The 26,007-nt window shown below is 33.2% G+C and overlaps 1 protein-coding gene across 2 annotated transcripts in view; it reads right to left on the reverse strand.

The window, feature by feature from the left end:
• Positions 1-200: 200 nt before the first annotated feature.
• LOC139517960 (transcription initiation factor TFIID subunit 9-like) overlaps positions 201-26,007 on the reverse strand; it is a 28,973-nt gene continuing 3,166 nt past the window's right edge. Inside the window, exons 2-7 of one of the 2 annotated variants that reach the window (XR_011663247.1) lie at positions 20,134-20,270; positions 15,954-16,094; positions 3,400-3,484; positions 2,892-3,017; positions 511-740; positions 313-462 (exon numbers count right to left, since the gene is read on the reverse strand). Coding sequence is in view for 1 of the 2 variants with exons in the window: in XM_071309521.1 (XP_071165622.1) it covers positions 580-740; positions 2,892-3,017; positions 3,400-3,484; positions 15,954-16,094; positions 20,134-20,270 (650 nt within the window). In the remaining variant the exon portion in view is untranslated. Of the gene's footprint in view, positions 741-2,891; positions 3,018-3,399; positions 3,485-15,953; positions 16,095-20,133; positions 20,271-26,007 lie in introns of both variants that reach the window. The other variant, XM_071309521.1, reaches the window with a different exon arrangement.

A 26,007-nucleotide genomic window follows, 5' to 3' on the forward strand; every position in this document is an offset into this window, starting at 1 on the left:
GAACAACAGATAGACTTGAAACAAAATGAGGGGTGAAACTCCCTGATCAAAAATAAACTGACAATGCCATGGCTAAAAAAGGAGCAGACAAACAGACAAATAATAGTACACAAGACACAACATAGAAAACTAAAGACTAAGCAACACCAAACCCACCAAAATCTGGGGGTGATCTCAGGTGCTTAAGATAATAAAAGTCAATATGTACAAATGTTTTATTCCTTAACATCACATTCATTGAAGACTCATTTGTTTCTTTAAATATAGCAAAAACCATTTCTTGGAGAAAAAAAGCTATGGCTGACTACCAAATGAAAAATCAATCTTTTATAGAGAAACTTTGAAATATTTAGCAAGTTTACATTATAATCAAAATGAATGCAGTACACATCTAGTCTATTACACTTTATATTAAAAGTTTAAATAATTGTCATGTTATGTATGGAAATGTCTGTGATGTTATGTATCAAAATATGTATCAAGTTATGTAAGACAATATGCAAGATGTTCTGTATCAAAATATGTATCAAGTTATGTAAGACAATATGCAAGATGTTCTGTATCACAATATGTTATATGTTATGTATCATAATCATCATCATCATGCTTCCTCTTAAGAGTATTGTTAGATATGAGTGAGGCTGTAGACTGGGAGATCTGTAATGTCTTAGATAATAAAGCTGAAGGATGTAGTGCAGATGACATTGGCTGACTGGCATGAATGGGTTGTAAATTTGTACCTAGAAAATATAAAATAATAAGTGCCAATAAAACAATCATTTATGTATTTGCAGCATTAATTAATACATTATTTATTGTACTGTTTTTGAATACTCAGTGGTTGGTTGGGACTAATAAGACAAGAGCAAGAAAAGGAAAATAATAAGTTGGTATCCACAGAAAAATACTTCTGTAAATAAGGATCCTCACAATGTTGTTTTGTTTACAATACTGTAAATCTGTTACAATAGGAGTGAAAAAAGGATGTAATCATAATATTGAAATTGTTGTTATTTTTCAGTTTTATCTTTGTTCTTCTATAATCTTCATTTTATTAACACAATAAGTTTATGATTGTCCACTACCAACACAATAAGCTTTATTAAGATGGTCAGTTTATGATTGACCACTTCCAACACAATAAGCTTTATTAAGATGGTCAGTTTATGATTGACCACTTCCAACACAATAAGCTATATTGAGATGGTCAGTTTTTATGATTGACCACTTCCAACACAATAAGCTAAATTGAGATGGTCAGTTTTTATGATTGACCACTTCCAACACAATAAGCTATATTGAGATGGTCAGTTTTTATGATTGACCACTTCCAACACAATAAGCAATATTGAGATGGTCAGTTTATGATTGACCACTTCCAACACAATAAGCTATATTGAGATGGTCAGTTTATGATTGACCACTTCCAACACAATAAGCTATATTGAGATGGTCAGTTTTATGATTGACCACTTCCAACACAATAAGCTATATTGAGATGGTCAGTTTATGATTGATCACTTCCAACACAATAAGCTATATTGAGATGGTCAGTTTTATGATTGACCACTTCCAACACAATAAGCTATATTGAGATGGTCAATTTATGATTGATCACTTCCAACACAATAAGCTATATTGAGATGGTCAGTTTTATGATTGACCACTTCCAACACAATAAGCTATATTGAGATGGTCAGTTTATGATTGATCACTTCCAACACAATAAGCTTTATTGAGATGGTCACTTTATGATTGACCACTTCCAACACAATAAGCTATATTGAGATGGTCAGTTTATGATTGATCACTTCCAACACATAAGCTATATTGAGACGGTCAGTTTATGATTGATCACTTCCAACACAATAAGCTATATTGAGATGGTCAGTTTATGATTGATCACTTCCAACACAATAAGCTATATTGAGATGGTCAATTTATGATTGATCACTTCCAACACAATAAGCTATATTGAGATGGTCAGTTTTATGATTGATCACTTCCAACACAATAAGCTATATTGAGATGGTCAGTTTTATGATTGACCACTTCCAACACAATAAGCTATATTGAGATGGTCAGTTTATGATTGACCACTTCCAACACAATAAGCTATATTGAGATGGTCAGTTTATGATTGATCACTTCCAACACAATAAGCTATATTGAGACGGTCAGTTTTATGATTGATCACTTCCAACACAATAAGCTATATTGAGATGGTCAGTTTATGATTGATCACTTCCAACACAATAAGCTATATTGAGATGGTCAGTTTATGATTGACCACTTCCAACACAATAAGCTATATTGAGATGGTCAGTTTATGATTGATCACTTCCAACACAATAAGCTATATTGAGATGGTCAGTTTATGATTGATCACTTTTAACACAATAAGCTATATTGAGATGGTCAGTTTATGATTGACCACTTCCAACACAATAAGCTATATTGAGATGGTCAGTTTTTATGAGTGGAGAGAGACTGAGTGCCCTGAGGGAACCACAACCCTTGGCAGGAAAACTGAGTCAATAAAGAATGGAATAGAACCATCTACCATGCGCTAGGTTCCAGCTCACGTTTAAATGTGTTAATCATGTTAATATGAGTACAAAACTGAAACAGCTTGCCTGCTTTACTGGTTGTGATTAAATTCTAATTTGGAAGACTTTCGTAACATCAATTTGAACTCATACTTGCAGTTGAACTAAACGTAAGTTGAAAATGTACCATGAAAATGAGGTCAAGGTATTGATGATTCATGTCAGATTTTTTTCAACCCAAAATAGCACATGTATTGATAATCATTTGCATAAGGTCAATTTCTATCTGACGCCTGCTCATATTTTATGGCATTAGCTTATAAATACAAAAATTTAATATACCTGCTGATATTCTGAATGCTGGTCTTTGTACCACTGTTGATGCTTGTGGTTTAGTTACTATGGTAACAGTAGGAACAGACATGTTTTTGGTAACAACACTTAGGTTTGGATTACCACTTGATTTGCCTGAAAGAAAACATCTTTTTAATGATTAAATCAATAGGAGGGAGCATTCAGAAATACACTGCTTGCATAACAACTGACTAACTTTTTTTTATCTTGAAAGCATGTTGATATACATGTATACAGAACGAACGCTTTGTTGTTAAACAACTCCATATTTGTTTTCAAGATTATAGAAAGATCTTGAGTCAGAGTTGGTAAAACATTTTTATTAAATGCCATTTCTCCTAATTAGGGGTTGACATTTCTGGCCATTTGACTCATTTGTAGATCTTATCTAGCTGATCAGTTTTGTTGTTTTTATCTATTATTGTTTTAAAGGTTATTTCAAACAAAAATATTAAAAAATGGGGACAAAGTGTGACCATTACCAATAAAACCTTACCAATTCCATGTGGTGTAATGCTTATTCTCTGTGAACCTGGAAACTGTTGACCCATAGGCAGACCAAACTGTATCCTTGCTTGTTGCTATTAAAAGAAATAAGGTAAATTACTGTTCTTAACCAGTAGAACTGTGAGCTATTAGATAGTAGAAGATGTGGTATGAGTGACGATGAGAAAACTCTCTATCTAAGTCACAACAAGCAAAAAGTGAATCTTTATAGGTCAAAGTAGGTCCTTCCACATGTAACCTTGGCTCACACCAAACAGCAAGCAATAAAGGGCTCCATCAATAAAACCCCACTTCAAGTATTTCTTTAGCAGGAAATTGAAGAGAAATTGTTCCCAAAATCTGTTAGAAAGTAAAGAATATTCACATGAAGACTCATAACAAATTTCAGGAGGTCTTATTAGTAGTTCCGTAAAAAAATGTGACAAAAACTTCATAAATGTCCTGTATGTGTTAATATAATATGTAAGTATTGGGTAAACATGAATTTGTTGTCTGATGAAACTGAGCTGGGTTTGTCATGTAGAATAAAAGAATTTTATTAGCAAAAGGTAAATTCAACTTCCATTATCAAGATTTATCAGGGCTTTTTCTTTATGTTTTTATGTAAAAGTGGAATTAATTTGGATGATCATTCTCAGGAATAGATTACCTTAGCTGTATTTGGCAAAACTTTTAGGAACTTTTGGTCTTCAATGCTCTTCAACTTTGTATTTTATTTGGCCTTTTAATCACTTTTTGATTCGAGAGTCACTGATGAGTCTTTTGTAGATATAAAGCGTGTCAGGCGTACATATAAAATTTCAATCCTGGTATCTATGAGTTTATTCTCAGCCATTTTGATATTTGACCCATTTTTTATCATATTTACGTAAGAGAAATGTATGTTCATATAAGTTTTATCATGTTTATAATTATTTTTTACTTTTCTACATTGGCTAGAGGTATAGGGGGAGGGTTGAGATCTCATAAACATGTTTAACCCCGCCGCAATTTTGCGCCTGTCCCAAGTCAGGAGCCTCTGGCCTTTGTTAGTCTTGTATGATTTTAATTTTTAGTTTCTTGTGTATAATTCGGAGTTTAGTATGACGTCCATTATCACTGTACTATTATGCATATTTTAGGGGCCAGCTGAAGGACACCTACGGGTGCGGGAATTCTCGCTACATTGAAGACCCATTGGTTGCCTTCTGCTGTTGTTTGCTCTATGGTCGGGTGGTTGTCGCTTTGACATATTCACCATTTCCTTTCTCAATTTTATTATAATTGATAAAAGTCTAATTTGGCTTTAAAATTAAAAAGATTATATCTAAGTCTACTTAGTTTCAAGTTGATTAGACTTCAGCTTCATTAAAAACTACCTTGACCAAAAACTTTAACCTGAACAGACGGACGCACAGACGAACGGAGCCACAGACCAGAAAACATAATGCCCCTCTACTATCATAGGTGGGGCATAAAAATAGAAAGATCATATCATATGGAACATTTGTACTGTACTACGTTTCAAACTGATTGGACTTCAACTTCATCAAAAACTACTTTGTCCATAAACTTTAACCAAAAACTTTAAGCTGAAGAGGGTCAGACGGACAAATGAACAAAAAGATGGACGGACACACAAAGGTATACCATAATACATCATGTAAACTGGCTTATATAAACGATATCAGATTCATCTCAAATCCTTTCCCTTGGATAAATATCATAACTATATCCTGAATTTTCTGATAAGTTCTTTTATCTAAGCCATGAAACTAGATTAAGAACAGACAGATTAGTTGTAGAGAAATAGAACTTATTTGAAGACGATTTAAAGATATTTGACAGGTTTTGGTCAGTTTAGAAAACCAACAGATGTGGTATGAGTGCCAATGAGACAACTCTCTATATATAAACTCATCATAGATACCAGAACTAAATTTTATATGTACGCCAGATGCGCGTTTCGTCTACAAAAGACTCATTAGTGACGCTTGAATCCAAAGGTTAAAAAAAAAAAAAAATAAAAAAAAAAAAATAGAGGCTCTAAAGAGCCTGTGTCGCTCACCTTGGTCTATGTGAATATTAAACAAAGGAAGCAGATGGATTCATGACAAAATTGTGTTTTGGTGATGGTGATGTGTTTGTACATCTTACTTTACTGAACATTCTTGCTGCTTACAATTATCTCTATCTGGTCCGAGAACACAATTATTTCGTAGTGCATTTCTTTTAGAACATAAATGAAAATTAAAAAAATCCCACCTGCACTTTCTCAAAGAAACTTTTACAGTGTGTTGTACTACTTTTGGGACAAATTATATCAAAATTATAGAAAACTTCATCGGCTCTAACTCAAAATATGGACAATTTTATGTTTAGGGCGTCTTGAAATCTTTTGACAGCTTCCGAAGTGCTAATTTTCAACCTTTTTCAGCTGGACCAAATCACTACTTTCCTTTAAAATTCTGGACCCAAATTTTTTTACAGTGTAATTTCAACCCCCTATTTGCAATTTGAGGCATTAAACATGGAGAAATAAATTTGGAAGGGGTATACAAATTAATGTCAAGTAACCCACTGTCAACACTAGGGACTATATTGGTGAACAACGAAAATCAAGGGACGACAATTGTGGTCTCGGACCTAATCTATAATGAACTTGGCCCAGTAGTTTCAGAGGAAAATGTTAGTTAAAATTTACAAATTTTATGAAAATTGTTAAAAATTGACTATAAAGGACAATAACTCCTTAGGGGTCAATTGACCATTTCCGTCATGTTGACTTATTTGTAAATCTTACTTTGCTTAACATTATTGATGTTTACAGCTTATCTCTATCTATAATAATATTCAAGATAATAACCAAAAACAGCAAAATTTCCTTAAAATTACCAATTTAGGGGCAGCAACCCAACAACGGGTTGTCAGATTCATCTGAAAATTTCAGGGCAGATAGATCTTGACCTGATGAACAATTGTGCCCCAGTCAGATTTGCTCTAAAGGCTGCGGTTTCAGAGTTATAAGCCAAAATCTACATTTCAACTATATGTTCTATTTTTAGCCATGGCGGCCATCTTGGTTGGTTGGCCGGGTCACCGGACACAATTTTAGAACTAAATACCCCAATGATGATTGTGGCCAAGTTTGGTTTAATTTGGCCCAGTAGTTTGAGAGGAGAAGATTTTTGTAAAAGATAACTAAGATTTACGAAAAATGGTTAAAAATTGACTGTAAAGGGCAATAACTCCTTAAAGGGATCAACAGACCATTTTGGTCTAGTTGACTTATTTGTAGATCTTACTTTGCTGAACATTTTTGCTGTTCACAGTTTATCTCTATCTATAATAATATTCAAGATAATAACCAAAAACAGCAAAATTTCCTTAAAATTACCAATTCAGGGGCAGCAACCCAACAACAGGTTGTCAGATTTATCTGAAAATTTCAGGGCAGATAGATCTTGACCTGATAAACAATTTTACCCCCATGTCAGATTTGCTCTAAAGGCTGCGGTTTCAGAGTTATAAGCCAAAATCTACATTTCACCCCATTGTTCTATTTTTAGCCATGCAGCCATCTTGGTTGGTTGGCTGGGTCACCGGACACAATTTTAGAACTAAATACCCCAATGATGATTGTGGCCAAGTTTGGTTTAATTTGGCCCAGTAGTTTCAGAGGAGAAGATTTTTGTAAAAGATAACTAAGATTTACAAAAAATGGTTAAAAATTGACTATAAAGGGCAATAACTCCTTAAAGGGATCAACAGACCATTTTGGTCTAAGTTGACTTATTTGTAGATCTTACTGTGCTGAACATTTTTGCTGTTTACAGTTTATCTCTATCTATAATAATATTCAAGATAATAACCAAAAACAGCAAAATTTCCTTAAATTACCTATTCAGGGGCAGAAACCTATCAACGGGTTGTCCAATTCATCTCAAAATTTCAGGGCATATAGATCTTGACCTGTTAAACAATTTTACCAGATGTCAGATTTGCTCTAAATGCTATGGTTTTTGAGTGATAAGCCAAAAACTGCATTTTACCCCTATGTTCTATTTGTAGCCATGGCGGCCAGCTTGGTTGGTTGGCTGGGTCACCGGACACAATTTTAGAACTAGATACCCCAATGATGATTGTGGCCAAGTTTGGTTTTATTTGGCCCAGAAGTTTGAGAGGAGAAGATTTTTGTAAAAGATGACTAAGATTTACGAAAAATGGTTAAAAATTGACTATAAAGAGCAATAACTCCTAAAGGGGTCAACAGACCATTTTGGTCCTGTTGACTTATTTGTAGATCTTACTTTGTTGAACATTTTTGCTGTTTACAGTTTATCTCTATCTATGATAATATTCAAGATAATAACCAAAAACAGCAAAATTTCCTTACAATTACCAATTCAGGGGCAGCAACCTATCAATGGGTTGTCCGATTCATCTCAAAGATAGATCTTGACCTGATTAACAATTTTACCACATGTCAGATTTGCTCTAAACGTTTGGTTTTTGAGTTATAAGCCAAAAACTGCATTTTACCCCTATGTTCTATTTTTAGCCATGGCGGCCATGTTTTTTGATGAAATGGGAATTAAAACACAAACTTTATTCTAGATACCCTAGGAATTAATCAGATGAAGTTTGGTTTGAATTGGTTCAGTAGTTTCAGAGGAGAAGATCTTTGAAATAGTTTACGACGACGACGGAAAACGACGGACGCCAAGTGATGGCAAAAGCTCACATTTCCTTTTAGGAAAGGTGAGCTAAAAAATATATGACCTTTACATGTTCAGAGGAGACCTTTAGTTGAGATGTGGTAATGATATAGTTGTGTACTATTTGACTCTTTTTGAAGCACTTAGCCTTGAATCACCTTATTCTCTAAAAGTTTAATGTAACATTTACGTCATACATTACTACATTGCTGGCAGCTGTGTTCCCCAGTGTGACCATAAAATACCAAGGAAGTACTAGAAGTTGTTTTTAAACAAGAATCAAATAATTTCTCCCATTTATATAAATTTTTACAATAGGAAACTTATTTTCGATAACAATGATATTTTGGTCCTTTTCAAGAAAGTTCATAACCTTTTTATCTTTAAAGATGTTGTGGTCCCCTGTAATGTATTTGCAGTAAAAATCAAAGCACTGTAAGCGCTGTAGGCAGTTAACCAAAAACCAAGGCAAACATAACAAGAGTGCACACACTGAAATGTCTCGCCTTCTTTACTAATCATTGAAATTATGTTGATAGTCCTAAGTATAAAGCTTTATTACAACTGTCACATAAACTTAACATTAACCAAGATAGCTAAACAAAGACCAATGAACCATGAAAATAAGGTCAAGGTCAGATGAACCATGCCAGGCAGACATGTACAGCTAACAAAGCTTCCATACAACAAATATAGTTGACCTATTACTTATAGTTTTAGTAAGAAAAATAGACCAAAACACAAAAACTTAACACTGTGCAATGAACCGTGCAATTGAGGTCATGGTCAAATAAACCTGCGGGACTGACATATAGATCATAATATATTTCCATACACCAAATATAGTTGACCTTTGGCATATAATATTAGATAAAAAGACCAAAACTTAAAAACTTAACTTTGACCACTGAACCATGAAAATGAGGTCAAGTTCAGATGACATCTGCCCGCTAGACATGTACACCTTACAATCATTCCATACAACAAATATAGTAGACCTATTGCATAAAGTATGAGAAAAACCGACCAAAACACAAAAACTTAACTATAACCACTGAACCATGAAAATGAGGTCAAGGTCAGATGACACCTGCCAGTTGGACATGTACACCTTCCAGTCCTTCCATACACCAAATATACTAGCCTTATTGCTTATAGTATCTGAGATATGGACTTGACCACCAAAACTTAACCTTGTTCACTGATCCATGAAATGAGGTCGAGGTCAAGTGAAAACTGTCTGACGGGCATGAGGACCTTGCAAGGTACGCACATACCAAATATAGTTACCCTATTACTTATAATAAGAGAGAATTCAACATTACAAAAATTCTGAACTTTTTTTTCAAGTGGTCACTGAACCATGAAAATGAGGTCAAGGACATTGGACATGTGACTGACGGAAACTTCGTAACATGAGGCATCTATATACAAAGTATGAAGCATCCAGGTCTTTCACCTTCTAAAATATAAACCTTTTAAGAAGTTAGCTAACGCCGCCGCCGTAGCCGCCGCCGTAGCCGCCGCCGTTGCCGCCGCCGGATCACTATCCCTATGTCGAGCTTTCTGCAACAAAAGTTGCAGGCTCGACAATTATGAAAACTGTGGCAATGTTGCTTCAATTTTTTTTTTAAAGATTTAATTGAACAAACATTAAACATTCATATATTGTACACTTATGTTCATTTAATGGAATTAATCAATAAGGCAAATAATTCATATTTTATCAAGGTTTTCAAAAGCAAGGTTTTCAAAAGCAATATATATCAAGTATATTTTTACAATGTGATGAGTTTGCAGTGGTACAAGTTCGCAATGATTGCAGTTCTTCTAGTTGGTATTAGTTGACTGTTAGTAGTTCAAGTTGACTTGAGTATGAACGGACTTGCTTCCCTTGAAAGAAAACTGAGTTTGTGTTCTACAGTACAAAAGTTATGAGACACAAAACAGACAAACTTTTACTACTACAAGGATCAATGGTGAGGTCTGACTGACCTGCCCATAGTAAATGTAAATGACCCCTGCTTCACCCAAAGTCCATTATGTTTAAGTTTGGAATAAAATGACAGGTAATTATAAAACAGTTAGTCAAACATTCTTGGGCTTGAAAGATATGTTGTTTTTTTTTTAAAATGAGCCATATCAAAATGAAATTTTTTATAGGACCAGAAATAATTCAAAATATGATTAAGGTAAATTCTTTAAACCTACTCATGTTTTCCATCAATAAATATTTAATAATAAATAAGAAATAATTGTAACATAATGCTGTTACGAAGACTCCCAAACAAAGCTCCCATAATTATTTATTCCCATAGTCGCCCGACTTTCTAGTACATATTGGTTAGGTCTAGCAAAGGGATATGCATATGTGACATGAGATTAACCTTGTATGTCATTCAATCTTTTTAAAATGACAAACAGGAATGAATATGGTTTAGGAGTTGGTATCTCAATCTTTTGCAAGTTCTCAAAATGCACACAAGAGGTGGTGGGGTGACCCTAGGTACTACCCCTATATTTCATTTGATTTTTTATATTGTCCCATACATGAATATTTATGGTTAAGGGGTGGGGATCCTGACCGTTATCAAGTTTTCAAACAGGAGGGAGTGGGGTGACCCCAGTGACTTCCCCTATATTTCATTTGATTTGTTATATTGTCCAATACATAAATATATATGGTTAAGGGATGGGGATCCTGACCGTTATCAAGTTTTCAAACAGGAGGGGGTGGGGTGACCCCAGTGACTTCCCCTATATATTTCATTTTATTTGTTATTTTGTCCAATACAGGAGTATATATGGTTAAGGGGTGAGGATCTTGACTGTTTCCAAGTTCTCAAACAGGAGTGTGTACAGTGACCCTAGGGACTCCCTCTATAATTCATTTGATTTTTATATTGTCCCATACATGAGTATATAAGGTTTAAGGGTGGGGATCTCGACCGTTTGCAAATTCTCAAACAGGATAGATGGGGTGACCCCCAGGGACTCCCCCTATATTTCATTTGATTTATCATATTGTCCCATACATATATATATATATATATGGTTTAGGAGTGGGAATCTCGACTGTTTCCTAGTTCTAAAACAGGAGGGGGTGGGGTGACCCTAGGGACTTCCCCTGTATTTCATTTGATTAGTCCTATACATGAATGTATATGGTTGAGGGGTGGGGATCTCATCCGTTTCAAAGTTTTCAAATAGGAAGGGGGTAGAGTGGCCCAAAGGACTCCACCTATATATCATATGATTTGCTTACATTCAGGTATCATATAATCTAGTTTGTGAAAATAAAGTAAGAAACTTCCAGCTATTTCAACTGACCCATCAAAATTTAGAAAAAAAATACCCATTGAAATTGCTGTATTATGTTTACACTTTAAAAGCATCTAACATGCATTACCAACATTTATCACTGATAAAGAAAATTTATACTGTCACCAGGAACATATATATTGTTAGATATACTGTTCCCAGCTGTCACATTGTATTGGATTTTGACATTAAAATTTGTCAAAAAGTAATTTTGAGTTTCTGTACAAAATATTTTCTGCTTTTGATTTCTTTTACATACATCTTTTGGTTTTCAATTCTGGTGTTTATATTTATTTACCATGCATAGATGTATTTTGTCACATGTCTGGATTTTTTTTTAGTTGATGGCCAAAACCCAGAATTACCCTTATCCGCTTCCGGAATCGAATCCAGTATTGTAAGGAAGCAATAAACAGTTAGGAAAAATTATTAAAATTTGCCCTTATAAATTTTACCATCCCCTTTTCGTTGCTTTCTTTCAATATCAAGCTTACTGTTTGTGTCATATATGGGCATATGTATGTATTCAGAATCTTCCATAGATTTTATATCCAGTATATAAAATGGTAAAATATCATTTCTTTTGGGTGTATCCATGGCAACAATCTGCATTTATTTGTTATGAAATATTGCAAAAAGGGGGGAAAAGATGTCACATATTTCCCCAAAATTTGGCTAAAAGTAGAATTTCAATCGCTTGAAGTAATACCTTTTCTGAAACGGTGTACATATATCATTCAGCAAATCCAATGAAAATCATATGTCTTTCATCTCATTTTTTTGTAAAATTGCGTCAAAAACTTCGTGTAGAAAAAAAGTGTTTGTAAACATTACATTAATTTCTGGACCAATGGCCGTTCTAGCTATGAACATACGGATTGTCAAACAGAAAACAGCCCATAAAACATGTTAAAAATAATCTTGATGCTCTTATAAACCATCTTTGAAGGCTAAATTAGCACTCAGCTGTCTAAAAATTAATTTAATTAAACAATAACTTTCCTATTTGAAAAATCCACAGGGGCCAAAATACGAAACTAAACTACTAACTGTGTATTGCTACCTTAATAGTAAATATTTTTTTTAAATTTTCCCTTTTAACTTATTTTCTGTGTTCTGCTAGCTAAATCGAGCAAAATGGCCTTTTATTTTTTGAAAATTGGTTGAGTAATGAATATTTTATGAAGGTTAGCAGTTGACACTGAAACGCGACAAAAACTGATTTTAAAGAAAGGTGCCAAGTCAATGTGTAAAATCTTGTCTCTACCTCAATGTTTAGCAAAATCTTAAAAAGTATACTTCTTTTGTCAGATTTTTAATGTTTAAAATCTTAATAAGATCTCTGATGATGCAAAATAGTACAAAATTTAGCAATTTCAAGCATAAAAATGTCAATCTTTATGCTTATTGCATTCCAAAGACTTGATTAAAAAACTTGGTGATAGTGAATCAATTTCTTACTTCTGATTTAACTATACATTTAAAATATGCCAAAATGCACATGAAATCTTGATTAAAACAATAATTTGATATATTCGCAAAAAAAACCCAACGCGTTCAATACTTAGGCTACTACATGCAGCCCAATCCATCAGAAGCATGAGTTAAGCCGATAGAGTATAAATATAAGCCTTGTGTCAAAAAGTCCAATTTTGGTTGCTAAGGACTGTAAACAATAAAATTAACATGTATTGTCATTCTTAAACACTTAATTTTCTCAGAAGTTGATTTAGAATCTAAATATCAATAGATTTGTGGCATGAAAAGTCTTAAATTATACAATTCTGAGCTTGGTAAGTATGCCATAAGGTAGCAATAAACAGTTAGGAAAAATTATTAAAATTTGCCCTTATAAATTTTACCATCCCCTTTTCATTGCTTTCTTTCAATATCAAGCTTACTGTTTGTGTCATATATGGGCATATGTATGTATTCAGAATCTTCCATAGATTTTATATCCAGTATATAAAATGGTAAAATATCATTTCTTTTGGGTGTATCCATGGCAACAATCTGCATTTATTTGTTATGAAATATTGCTAAAAGGGGGGAAAAGATGTCACATATTTCCCCAAAATTTGGCTAAAAGTAGAATTTCAATCGCTTGAAGTAATAACATTCCTATTTAAAAAATCCACAGGGGCCAAAATGCGCAACTAAACTCCTAACTGTGTATTGCTACCTAATAATCGGCAGCCATTTTGTTTTCAATGCTGTTTTTGTCAGATACGATTTTACTCGAATTTACACATTATTTGTCGGCGATTTTCTGTATAAAGCTAGTGGTTAAACAAAATGAACATTGGTGTCATGAATAATAATGATGAAAATAAGTTTTGATATCGTTTATAAGGAGACTTTGGTAAAAAGGTTTGCAAAGTTTTTTTTTTAATTTTCAAGTTGAGGGTCGGGCGTAGCTAGTAACCAAGTCGAAAGTCTGACTGCAAAAGTGGAAGCTGGCAACCTCGGACCACCGCTTCATTTGAAGCCCTGCCTCCAAATTGAAAAGATACGAAAATTTTGTCTTCTAAATTGAAATTGCTGCCAACAGCATGGACAGTTGAACTTACATAATAGACTACTGACATAATTGTACTACGTATTGGCACAAACAATATTCCTACATGATACAGGGGAATTTATAGCAACAGTTAATTTGTTAAGTTAAAAGTACAAAATAATAAAACAGTTTATAAGTTTAAGCATATCTATTACGACCATGAACTTTCAAATATTTTTTTACTAAATCTAATAAATTTACAAGAGGCTGTCACAACGACAGCAAACCGGATTTACTAACATTTATTTGTGTCCTGGCAATATCACAAGAACCATTACTGATGAATGGTGAAAGTGAAAATCTTCAATATCAAATTTGACCTCCATTTTGTCATCAGTATCAACATATTAAAATTTGAAAAGCTTAGATTGAATGGTTCATGAGTAAATGCAACAACCTGAATGGAAACGCCATTTTACGATCTTTCAAGAACCATAACTCCTGCACGGTAAAAGTCAAAATCGTCATTATTGAACTTGACCTCTATTTTGTCATCAGTAACAACATATCAAAATTTCAAAAGCTTTGGTTGAATGGTTCATGAGAAAATGCACGGACACGACGGGAAAAACCATTTTTCAATCTTTCAAGAACCATAACTCCTGAACGGTAAAAGTCAAAATCGTCATTATTGAACTTGACCTCCATTTTGTCATCAGTAACAGCATATTAAAATATCGGAAGCTTTGGTAGAACAGTTCATGCATAAATGCACGGACATGACTGGAAACTCCATTTTTCAATCTTTCAAGAACCATAACTCCTGAACGGTAAAAGTCAAATTCGTCATTATTGAACTTGACCTCCATTCTTTCATTAGTAACAACATATTAAAATTTGGGAAGCTTTGGTAGAACAGTTCATGAGTAAATGCACGGACAATTCAATCTTTCAAGAACCATAACTCCTGAACGGTAAAAGTCAAAATCGCCATTATTGAACTTGACCTTCGTATAGTTGTCAGGAATAACATATTAAAATTTTAAAAGCTTTGGTTGAACGGTTCATGAGTTAATGCACGGACAACATTTGATTGCCGCTCGCCCAACAGCCTGATCGCCCGCCCGCCCGCCGTACATCCCCAAATCAATAACCGACATTTTTGTCACAAAAATCCGGTTAAATATAACCTTTAAATAAAATGTTGTCTTTAAATACTTAAATATCAACTTGATAATTTCTTTTACATCACATTATGCTGGTAGAACAGAAAAAAAACATTTGAAAAGACTTGAACCAGGCCACGTCCTCTCTGTGTTTTTGTTAGATGTACTTCTATCTGTATCCATCTCATGAGTTAAGCCTTTTTTCAACTGATTTTTATAGTTTGTTCTTATGTTGTACTGTTACACCACTGTCCCAGGTTAGGGGGAGGGTTGGAATCCTGCCAACATGACTGTTTAACCCCACCACATTCTGTATGTATGTGCCTGTCCCAAGTCAGGAGCCTGTAATTCAGTGGTTGTCTTTTGTAAATGTGTTATATATTTGTTTTTCCATCATTTTTTGTACATAAATTAGACCTATAGTTTTCTTGCTTGACTTGTTTTTCATTTGTAATTTCAAGGCCTTTTATAGCTTACTATGCGTTATGGAATTTGCTCATTGTTGAAGGTCGTACTGTGACCTATACTTGTTAATTTATGTGCCAGTTGGTCTCTTGTGGAGAGTTGTCTCATTGGCAACCATACCACATTTCCTTTTTTTATAACAGCCAATTTTGTAGCTTGTCAAGACATTTTTTTTAATATTTTGGTTATTTTCATTTCCATAATCTTACTATAAAATTATATTCTTTTTCCTAAATATGGAGAATTTCACAATATTGATACAAATTCTTTTGATATTTCATTTTTAGAAGGATGTCATAGTTCGCATCTTCTTTTTTTTTAATATTTTTTTTGTTTGTTCGATATATTCATTTAATGATTTTCACAAGAATGTTTGGTTGTACTGTTAACCTACCTTTTTGACCATTTTATGACTGGCCATCTTGTAGTTGGGTGCAGATAAACAGTATCTATCTGGTGGAAGCCTCAGTCCACTGTAAGGTTTAATTAAAGGCAAAGCTTGACTGTTCTTATGTTTAGCTATATCCATCAAGAGCTGGAAACATAAATGTACAATCTGTTATTTAGATATTTATCATAATCTATTTGACTTTGTTATTTCTTTCATTCCGTGTTCAAACTTTAGATATTAAGAAACAATCAAAACAATAAACTCATAGTAATTCAATGTCCCAAACCTCATGATTTTGTTAAAAGACTCTTTTGAATTATTTCATTTGTGATAATCTACAATGTAGAACCTTTTACAACTTACTCCATGTGTATGGTACAGGTAGGAGTTTTCCATTTTTATTCGTCCAGAACCTTATATAACTTACTGTGTGTGTATGGTAGGAGCTTTCCATTTTATTCATCTAGAACCTTTTATAACTTACTGTATGTGTATGGTAGGAGCTTTCCATTTTATTCATCCAGAACCTTTTATAACTTACTGTATGTGTATGGTAGGAGCTTTCCATTTTATTCATCCAGAACCTTTTATAACTTACTGTATGTGTATGGTAGGAGCTTTCCATTTTATTCATCTAGAACCTTTTATAACTTACTGTATGTGTATGGTAGGAGTTTTCCATTTTATTCATCCAGAACCTTTTATAACTTACTGTATGTGTATGGTAGGAGTTTTCCATTTTATTCATCCAGAACCTTTTATAACTTACTGTATGTGTATGGTAGGAGCTTTCCATTTTATTCATCTAGAACCTTTTATAACTTACTGTATGTGTATGGTAGGAGTTTTCCATTTTATTCATCTAGAACCTTTTATAACTTACTGTATGTGTATGGTAGGAGTTTTCCATTTTATTCATCTAGAACCTTATATAACTTACTGTATGTGTATGGTAGGAGCTTTCCATTTTATTCATCTAGAACCTTATATAACTTACTGTGTGTGTATGGTAGGAGCTTTCCATTTTATTCATCTAGAACCTTTTATAACTTACTGTATGTGTATGGTAGGAGTTTTCCATTTTATTCATCTAGAACCTTTTATAACTTACTGTATGTGTATGGTAGGAGCTTTCCATTCTATTCATCTAGAACCTTTTATAACTTACTGTATGTGTATGGTAGGAGTTTTCCATTTTATTCATCTAGAACCTTATATAACTTACTGTATGTGTATGGTAGGAGTTTTCCATTTTATTCATCCAGAACCTTATATAACTTACTGTATGTGTATGGTAGGAGTTTTCCATTTTATTCATCTAGAACCTTTTATAACTTACTGTATGTGTATGGTAGGAGCTTTCCATTTTATTCATCTAGAACCTTTTATAACTTACTGTATGTGTATGGTAGGAGCTTTCCATTTTATTCATCTAGAACCTTTTATAACTTACTGTATGTGTATGGTAGGAGCTTTCCATTTTATTCGTCTAGAACCTTTTATAACTTACTGTATGTGTATGGTAGGAGCTTTCCATTTGATTCATCCAGAACCTTTTATAACTTACTGTATGTGTATGATAGGAGCTTTCCATTTTATTCATCTAGAACCTTTTATAACTTACTGTATGTGTATGGTAGGAGTTTTCCATTTTATTCATCTAGAACCTTATATAACTTACTCCATGTGTATGGTAGGCAGGGGTGTGGAAATATTTGCTGTGGGCACTTGTACCTGGGCAAGTAAAACTGTAAATTTCACTTGTCTGGAAAAAAAGTTACTTGCCCTAATGGTCCCAATAAATATTGATGTATTTCACTGTTAGCTAATACATAGTTCTTAGCAAACTATTGACTTATCGGTGTTTCTTTCAACTGACACACTTGTTTAAAATTGTCTTAATGGGCAATAAAAGCATCCCTTCTATTTACCACTCTGACAACAAACAGTGTTGACCTTTGATCTATAAATATAAAGACAAAAAAATAATTTATTTTCTGAATTTCCATCCTAGATAGCCAGGTGCAATCTGATAGTGATAGTCACGAAGTCTGAAATTCTCGCTTCCGTATTTTTTTTAATACTCCTTATCCTCCATTTCATTTTTCATTTTTTTACTCTACTCATTATTCTTTTTGTCTGGCTTTTCCACTTTTTTATAAAGTATTTATCAAGTCCCTATCAACGATTCAAAATCATAGGCCAAGTTCGGATGGATATCTAGAGTAGATGGGATTGACATGGTCATATAATGTATACAACACCTGTTATGATTGGATATAGCTTTCCCGCCATTAGAACTCAATGAGCCCTAGATTGTGGCAGGGTTACTAGAGATCGACTCGATATCCCGGATGTTATGACGTCGATCCAATCAAATTTGAATGGAAACATATTCAGAGTAGGGGCCTTGTACTTCCAGTAATCTAGAGTCCTTACTCTTCAAAATTATTTACCGTTCATATGGAACTATAGTCAGAACTCGAGTTCCATCCGAACTTGGCCATATAAAATGACACTTTCAGTCATGATGAATAAAACCTAATCGACGATCCCAGGTCAATGGACTCGTGTTCGCATACTTATTTTTATCTAATTTGGTAATCAATCTATTTCCGGTATTATGTAATATTAATCGTCATGAACATTGTTTTTACTCGCTGACCATTGATTTATTTTACATAAATTAAACATCTTTATACATTTAGAATTTATTCTATATTTTTGTTGGATTTGAACTTTGTCTTTTATAATTTTTTACTTGTCCATGGGCAACCCAGACAAAAATAATTACTTGTCCGGTTGTTCAAATGTACGAGTCGGGCATAGCATTTCCACACCCCTGGTAGGAGTTTTCCATTTTATTCATCAAGGATGTTTCATACATGTAGCTTACACTGTGGGTATGATAAAGGTTTTTCATTGTTAATCCAGGAACTTTTACAGCTTATATTTACTCCTTTCGTACGATTGGGTTTTTCAATTTTGTAAATCTAGTACCTTTTACAGCTAACGCTGTGTATGTATCTGAAATGTGTATGACTTGTGAATATTTTTAATCTAAAAGGTTTTTATGGAAAAAAACTTGGGATTTTTTATAGCTTGCTCTTAGTGTATGATAGGGGTTTTCTCATTGTTCGTCCAAGACCTTTTAATAACATACTCAATGTGTGTGGTAGGGTTTTAACATATTGTTAAAGGCCATTCGGTGCTTTGTAGTTTTTTTTACACCATGTCCTTCATTCTTTTGTGTATATATAGTCTCATTGGCAATCATACAATATCTCTAGTTTTATGTACATTATATGCAAATTCAAATGAGTAACTAAACGGTCTATGAACATGTTGAATTAAGGCATAACTCTTATAAATCTGTTCTTGAAAAGGTTAAATATGAGCATCTTCATGTACATGTACTGTCTGTACTGTATGCAAGTATAACTTTAACAGCAATTTTACATTTCAAATTAACATGCCAAGCAACCAGCATTCTCTATCATGTTAATTGAACCAATGTGATACTAATAACATTAATTTCTACTTTACAAAGGTGATTGCATTTTTGTCCCACTCATTGAATCATGAGAGTGTCTGACACATACATGTGACATACACATATCTTTATTAGAATCTAGAAATGTCATTTCAGAACACCAAAAATTAATTAAGTAACACAGAAGACTGGGATATTGATCTATAAGAAAAACAACCCAACCACACAAGCAAGTGTCCAAATTATGGGTTCAGGTCTAATGATCTATGAGAAAAACAACCCAATCACACAAGCAAGTGTCCAAATTATGGGTTCAGGTCTAATGATCTATGAGAAAAACAACCCAATCACACAAGCAAGTGTCCAAATTATGGGTTCAAGTCTAATGATCTATGAGAAAAACAACCCAATCACACAAGCAAGTGTCCAAATTATGGGTTCAGGTCTAATGATCTATGAGAAAAACAACCCAACCACACAAGCAAGTGTCCAAATTATGGGTTCAGGTCTAATGATCTATGAGAAAAACAACCGGGTTACCCAATCACACAACAACCACACAAGCAAGTGTCCAAATTATGGGTTCAGGTCTAATGGTCTATGAGAATAACATAGAGTATCAAAGATATATGCCAACATAACCCAACTCCCTACCGGCAATAACACGCTTTAAATTATAAGTATATTTACATCTCTTGGTGGAGGTGATGTAAAGGAATGGTCCATTCTACATTGTATGGCCAGCTTGACATCATCAGCATCAACGGTTTTCTTATTAGCATGACTGGAGTATACTCTGGCATCGTCTAATATATCAGATACATATCCTGTTAGTTAAAAAAATGCAAACCATTAACATATAAAAAATATTAACTTATATTATGTCTTACATATACATGTATATATAAAAAAAGTACCTAACTGCACATACTTCAAACAATCAATATAACTAGAACACACCCGCGAAATCGCGGGGAAAAGGAGCGTATGTAAACTGTAAAAAAAAATAAAACAGGAGAATTCCCGGAGAGGTATCAAAAGTCAAAGGTACTTGGAGACTTGGCACATTTTTTTTTTGCCCTCCCCCTTTTTTACAAATATGGATTTTTATTCTTTTTTGGTTTTTCTGTATACTATGAACATACATATATATATATATACTATAATTACCATATAAATGGTCACTGATATATATTAAACATGTTAAAAGTCACCCCAGTAAATTATAGGAATTTATAGTAAATTATAGGAATTTATAGTAAATTATAGCAAATTTATACAAATTATTCATAGTATATGTATGTAGTATACAGAAATATTTCAGTGACCGCCGTGAATAGAAAACTATTGGAATTGATAATATATATAAATAGCAAATACACTAAAGCTATAGTATACATTGTATGTATGATCATAGAATACAGAAAAACGCAAAAAAATAATTGTTCTGTCCCAAGTTCTTTTGCAAATTATGTTTAATTTCAAAACAGGCCTAAAGGGCAGCGGAAGTCTTTTATATTTCTCAAAAAGTCAGGCCAGAAACAATAAATGGACGTCTATATTTTCGTTTTCCTCCCAAAATAACCCAAACTGAAATACTTTAAGCAAGTATGATAAATGTTAGAACACACCCACGAAAGCTGGTTGAAAGCTAAGTATGTAAAGTGTTGTAGGATGAATTTTTGTAAAAAAAATTAATGTCTGGAGAGTTTCAGGAAAGGTAACTAAAGTTATAGGTACTTGGGGACAGGATCAATTGTTTTTCAACATGTTCAACCCCTTCTCCTTTTTTCCCAAAATTTCCAATTTTTTGTTTTCTATTTATTTCAATATGAACATACGTTTAGTATGTTATGAACATACATTTACATTACTATAAATAAAATGTGTTTGCTTTTAACTATCAATTCCCAGTTAACTAATCAATCCACAGCAGTCATTGATCAGGCCCGTAGCCAGGAATTTCCAAGGGAGGGTTCGTTGGACTCATGAACTCGACTTTAACAGTCACAATATGAACAAAACGTTGACTTTAACAGTGCTTATTTGATTTCAAGGGGGTTTCGAACACCCGGAACCCCCCTGGCTACGGGTATGTTGATATATTATATAGACTCTCTCTATTTAATATACAGTTATTACTTAGTGACCCCATGAATTTTTGTAAAAGAGTTTATGACTAAAGAATTTCAGAAAAGGTATCAAAAGTTTTAGGTACAAATGTACTTTGGGACATGACAATTGTTTTTCTAGCCCGGCTCCTATTTTTTTCCTCCAAAACTCCTATAATTTTTTTTCTATTGATTTCAATAATGTTACCGTTTATCTGTATATTATGAACATACATTACTATAAATAAAGTGTATTTGCTTTTTACTATCAACTCTCAATTTTCTAATCGATCCACGGCAGTCATTGACATATTATATAGACCCTCTTTATTTAATAAACTCAGTGACCGCCGTGGATAGTAAACTTGGAAATGATAGCAGATAGCAAATACACGTTATTTAGTCTTTGGTATGTACAAAGTACAGAAAAAACGCAAACCGGATGTCTAGTATGACTTAAAATTTCTTCCAATGATGGAAAAATATTCACACGCATTTTTTTTCCGTTTTTCTCCCAAAATAACCCAAACTGAATAATCATAAGAATGGATGACAAATGGGACTATAAATGGTACCTATAGGACACAGAGGCATGATGATTAATTTAGTGTGGAAGGAAGAGAAGCGACACACAAAACGAGGTCTTCTCGTTTATTAGTATATGTATTGCCTCCTCAGTCCCCAAATTTTCATATCAACTTTTTGACAATTACAATGTCAAAATGAATGTAAGAAAAAGTTTATAGTTAACACTATAGATAAAGTTGTGTGTCAGTTAGATAATGGAATATTTGCATTGGCAATCACACCACATATTCTTTTTCTTACAATTTGAGATTTCTGTAAAACATTATCTGAGGAGCCCATAACTCCTGTACACATGACAGGATCTAAATAATGATATTATATATATATATGGCCAACTACAAAATCTACAATCCTATCAAGTTCGTGAGCTTTCTGTCAAACAGTCTCCAGGAGTTACTTAGAGTACCCAAGATGCCATTGCTTTAATTACAGCATGTACAATACAATAAGAAAATGGTCAAATTTCCACAATTCCCATATTTTTTTTTAAACCAATATAATGTATAGCAGGGTCAAGGGAATGTGAGGAAAATTTATTGGAATTTACTGTCATGTACATTGAATGCAAGCTTTCTATCAAGCTGTCAGTTTATTTTGAAAATGGGACTAAAGGAGAGACATGTACAGTGACCATAAAATTATCCTTCACAGTGCTACTCACATTTGCACCGACAGAAAACTTTTAACTGGAAATGCATTTCACCAAAATTCAAACTGAATGTGATCTGCATTTTATGTTTCATAATATCATGAATATTGTTTTAAAATCTGAATAGATTTTGGTAAGTATTCATTTCATTATCACCTTATCAAAATTTAAAGGTCCAAATCTAAGTGTTATAACTCATTAACAGTAAACATTCAGGGATACTGCTAGAACAAGTGATTTAATTATCACTCATTTCAGTCATTGGTCGATACATCATTTTTTTTTAATGAATTTCTTTTTTCATTTGCACATGATTGTCATACATGTAGTACAAAATGTAAGTTATAAAGCTTAAATAGTTTGATACATTGAAGAATATAATTGCAAGACAAAGGTTGCTCTCATACATGTATGTCAAAGATAATGATACATATTTTTAATTTATACAACATATGGTTTCTGTTTTTTTTTTTCTGATGACAATAAAGGAGTCTAGGGGTTCCAGCAGATCTCTGTCCTACTTCAAATATTTTTAATCAATCAATTTTTTTCTATTTACATGTACATGATGTACATGATTTAAATTTTAAAAAAATTAAAGAACCTTAGTGCTCACATACCCCACGTCCCCACATTGTCATTGGAGAAATTAAATAAGTTTAAGAAAAAAAAATTGTATAAGAAAAAATACTGAATAATAATTTCCTGTCAATATACACATCTACATAGTATGTCCTCATTATCTACAAAATTTCATGAAATTCTGTTGTGTGTTTTCAAAGGAGTTGAGATGACAAACTGTTGCAGAAGTACATTGAAGCAAATAAGTTCAAAGGGGCATAACTCCTAGAAAAAAAATTGAATCGTAATTTCCTGTTGATATGCACAGGAAATAATTCGTAAATATAACTCAACATGCAGACATCTTATACGTTCAGGTATTTCACATCCAAAATTTTATGGAAATATTCTTTATAAAGCACAAAAATGTCAGTATTCTCCTCAGAAACTAACAAAACCTTTAAATAGACTTATTAAAAGGGGATATAGTTACGATACTGTTGTCAGGTCATTAAAGATTGCATATTTTGGCTTTAACATTGATTCACTGATAGGGTCTTTGCATCGGAACTAAACACATTTATTTCTAAAAAAACAGTTGTTGGCATGACACGGGTTATGTTCTTCTCATATATTTTATGATAGTATGATACTAAACCCCTAACGGGAGGGATTGTACCTGATATTCATATGATGAAGACATAATCTTTCAATCAGTTTAATTGAGGTCTGGAGCTGGCATGTCAGTTAACTGCTAGTAGTCTGTTGTTATTTATGTATTATTGTCATTTTATTTATTTTCTTTTGTTACATCTTTTGACATCAGACTCGGACTTCTCTTGAACTGAATTTTAATGTGCGTATTGTTATTCTTTTACTTTTCTACATTGGCTAGAGGTATAGGGGGAGGGTTGAGATCTCATAAACATGTTTAACCCCGCCGCAATTTTGCGCCTGTCCCAAGTCAGGAGCCTCTGGCCTTTGTTAGTCTTGTATGATTTTAAATTTTAGTTTCTTGTGTATAATTCGGAGTTTAGTATGACGTCCATTATCACTGTACTATTATGCATATTTTAGGGGCCAGCTGAAGGACACCTACGGGTGCGGGAATTCTCGCTACATTGAAGACCCATTGGTTGCCTTCGGCTGTTGTTTGCTCTATGGTCGGGTGGTTGTCGCTTTGACATATTCACCATTTCCTTTCTCAATTTTACATCTACGTAGTATGTCCTTATTATCTACAAAGTTTCATGAAATTCTGTGGTGTGGTTTCAGAGGAGTTGAGATGACAAACTGTTGAAGTAGTACCTTAAAGCAAATAAGTTCAAAGAGGTGCAACTCCTAGAAAAAAAATTGAATCGTGATTTCCTGTCGATATGCACAACTACATAATATGTCCTTTTCATATAAAAAGATTTCGTGAAATTCTGTTGTGTGGTTTGAGAGGAGTTGCGGAGACAAACTGTTACAGTAGTACATTAAAGTAAATAAGTTCAAAGGGGTGTAGCTCCTAGAAAAAAAATGTAATCGCAATTTCCCGTCGATATGCACAACTACATAGTATGTCCTTATTATCTGAAAAGGTTTCGTAAAATTCTGTTGTGTGGTTTGAGAGGAGTTGTGATGACAAGAAACAGGACTGACGGACGGACGGGTCAAAAACATTATACCCTCCGCAACTTCGTTGCGTGGGGTATAATAACTTTTTAGAGTTATCATGTTGGTTTGTTCCAATGATAATTTGCTTCTAAATATTATTATGATATGTTGACCTTTATGACAAAATTTAATCCATTTAGCATTATTATTTGTAATTTTGCTAACTGTCTCACAGAGATTTATCTGGAGAACAATTGTACTCAAAAATCTAGAAAATTTAGGAACAGGCACTTCATTCTGGTTATAACAATTTCAAAACCTTTTATCATGGCATTATAAAGTAGGTATTTTGGCTGTTAACCAGATGTCCATGTCCATGTATGAATGTGAATCAGTAGGTATTTTGGCTGTTAACCAGATGTCCATGTCCATGTATGAATGTGAATCAGTCTTAAAAAAATATATATTTCATAACATTATTAATTTACTTTATATTAACTGTATTGTCTTCTTAGTTTGAATTTTCATTGATGCAATGTATGTAGTAAGGGAGATAACTTGTGTATTCGAAAATAGTTTAGCCAGGGAGATAAATTTGAAAAGCCTCAGCTATGATATCAGCAATAATTATTTTGCTGTTTATAGTACATGTGTATAGTATTATTGTCAGGTTTTTTTAATTTTGTTTGTTATTTAATGTTCATGCTGTATTTGAAAAAAGATCCATTGTTTGGCCTCTATGAATAATTTCAATGAACTCAAACATTTCAGATATTGGCACTACATGTATGTATAAAATGTATTTCAATTTATACATGTTTACCAAGACATATAAATGGCCCTAAATTTGAATGTTGCTCCTAATTATATTTCATTGCCCTTCTTAAAATGTATACATGTATTGATAGTTAACAGGTATTTTGTTGTCTTTATAGAGATGCAATTCTGATTTAATGCAATGAAGATTACTCAAACACCATCAAATGTCCTACTATTTTTTTTAAGTAAAGAAATCTCTGTATTACTGAAAAAATTTACAGCAGGGTTTTAGGTATC

This window comes from Mytilus edulis, chromosome 3 (genome assembly GCF_963676685.1).
Source record: "Mytilus edulis chromosome 3, xbMytEdul2.2, whole genome shotgun sequence".
Classification (NCBI taxonomy): domain Eukaryota; kingdom Metazoa; phylum Mollusca; class Bivalvia; order Mytilida; family Mytilidae; genus Mytilus; species Mytilus edulis.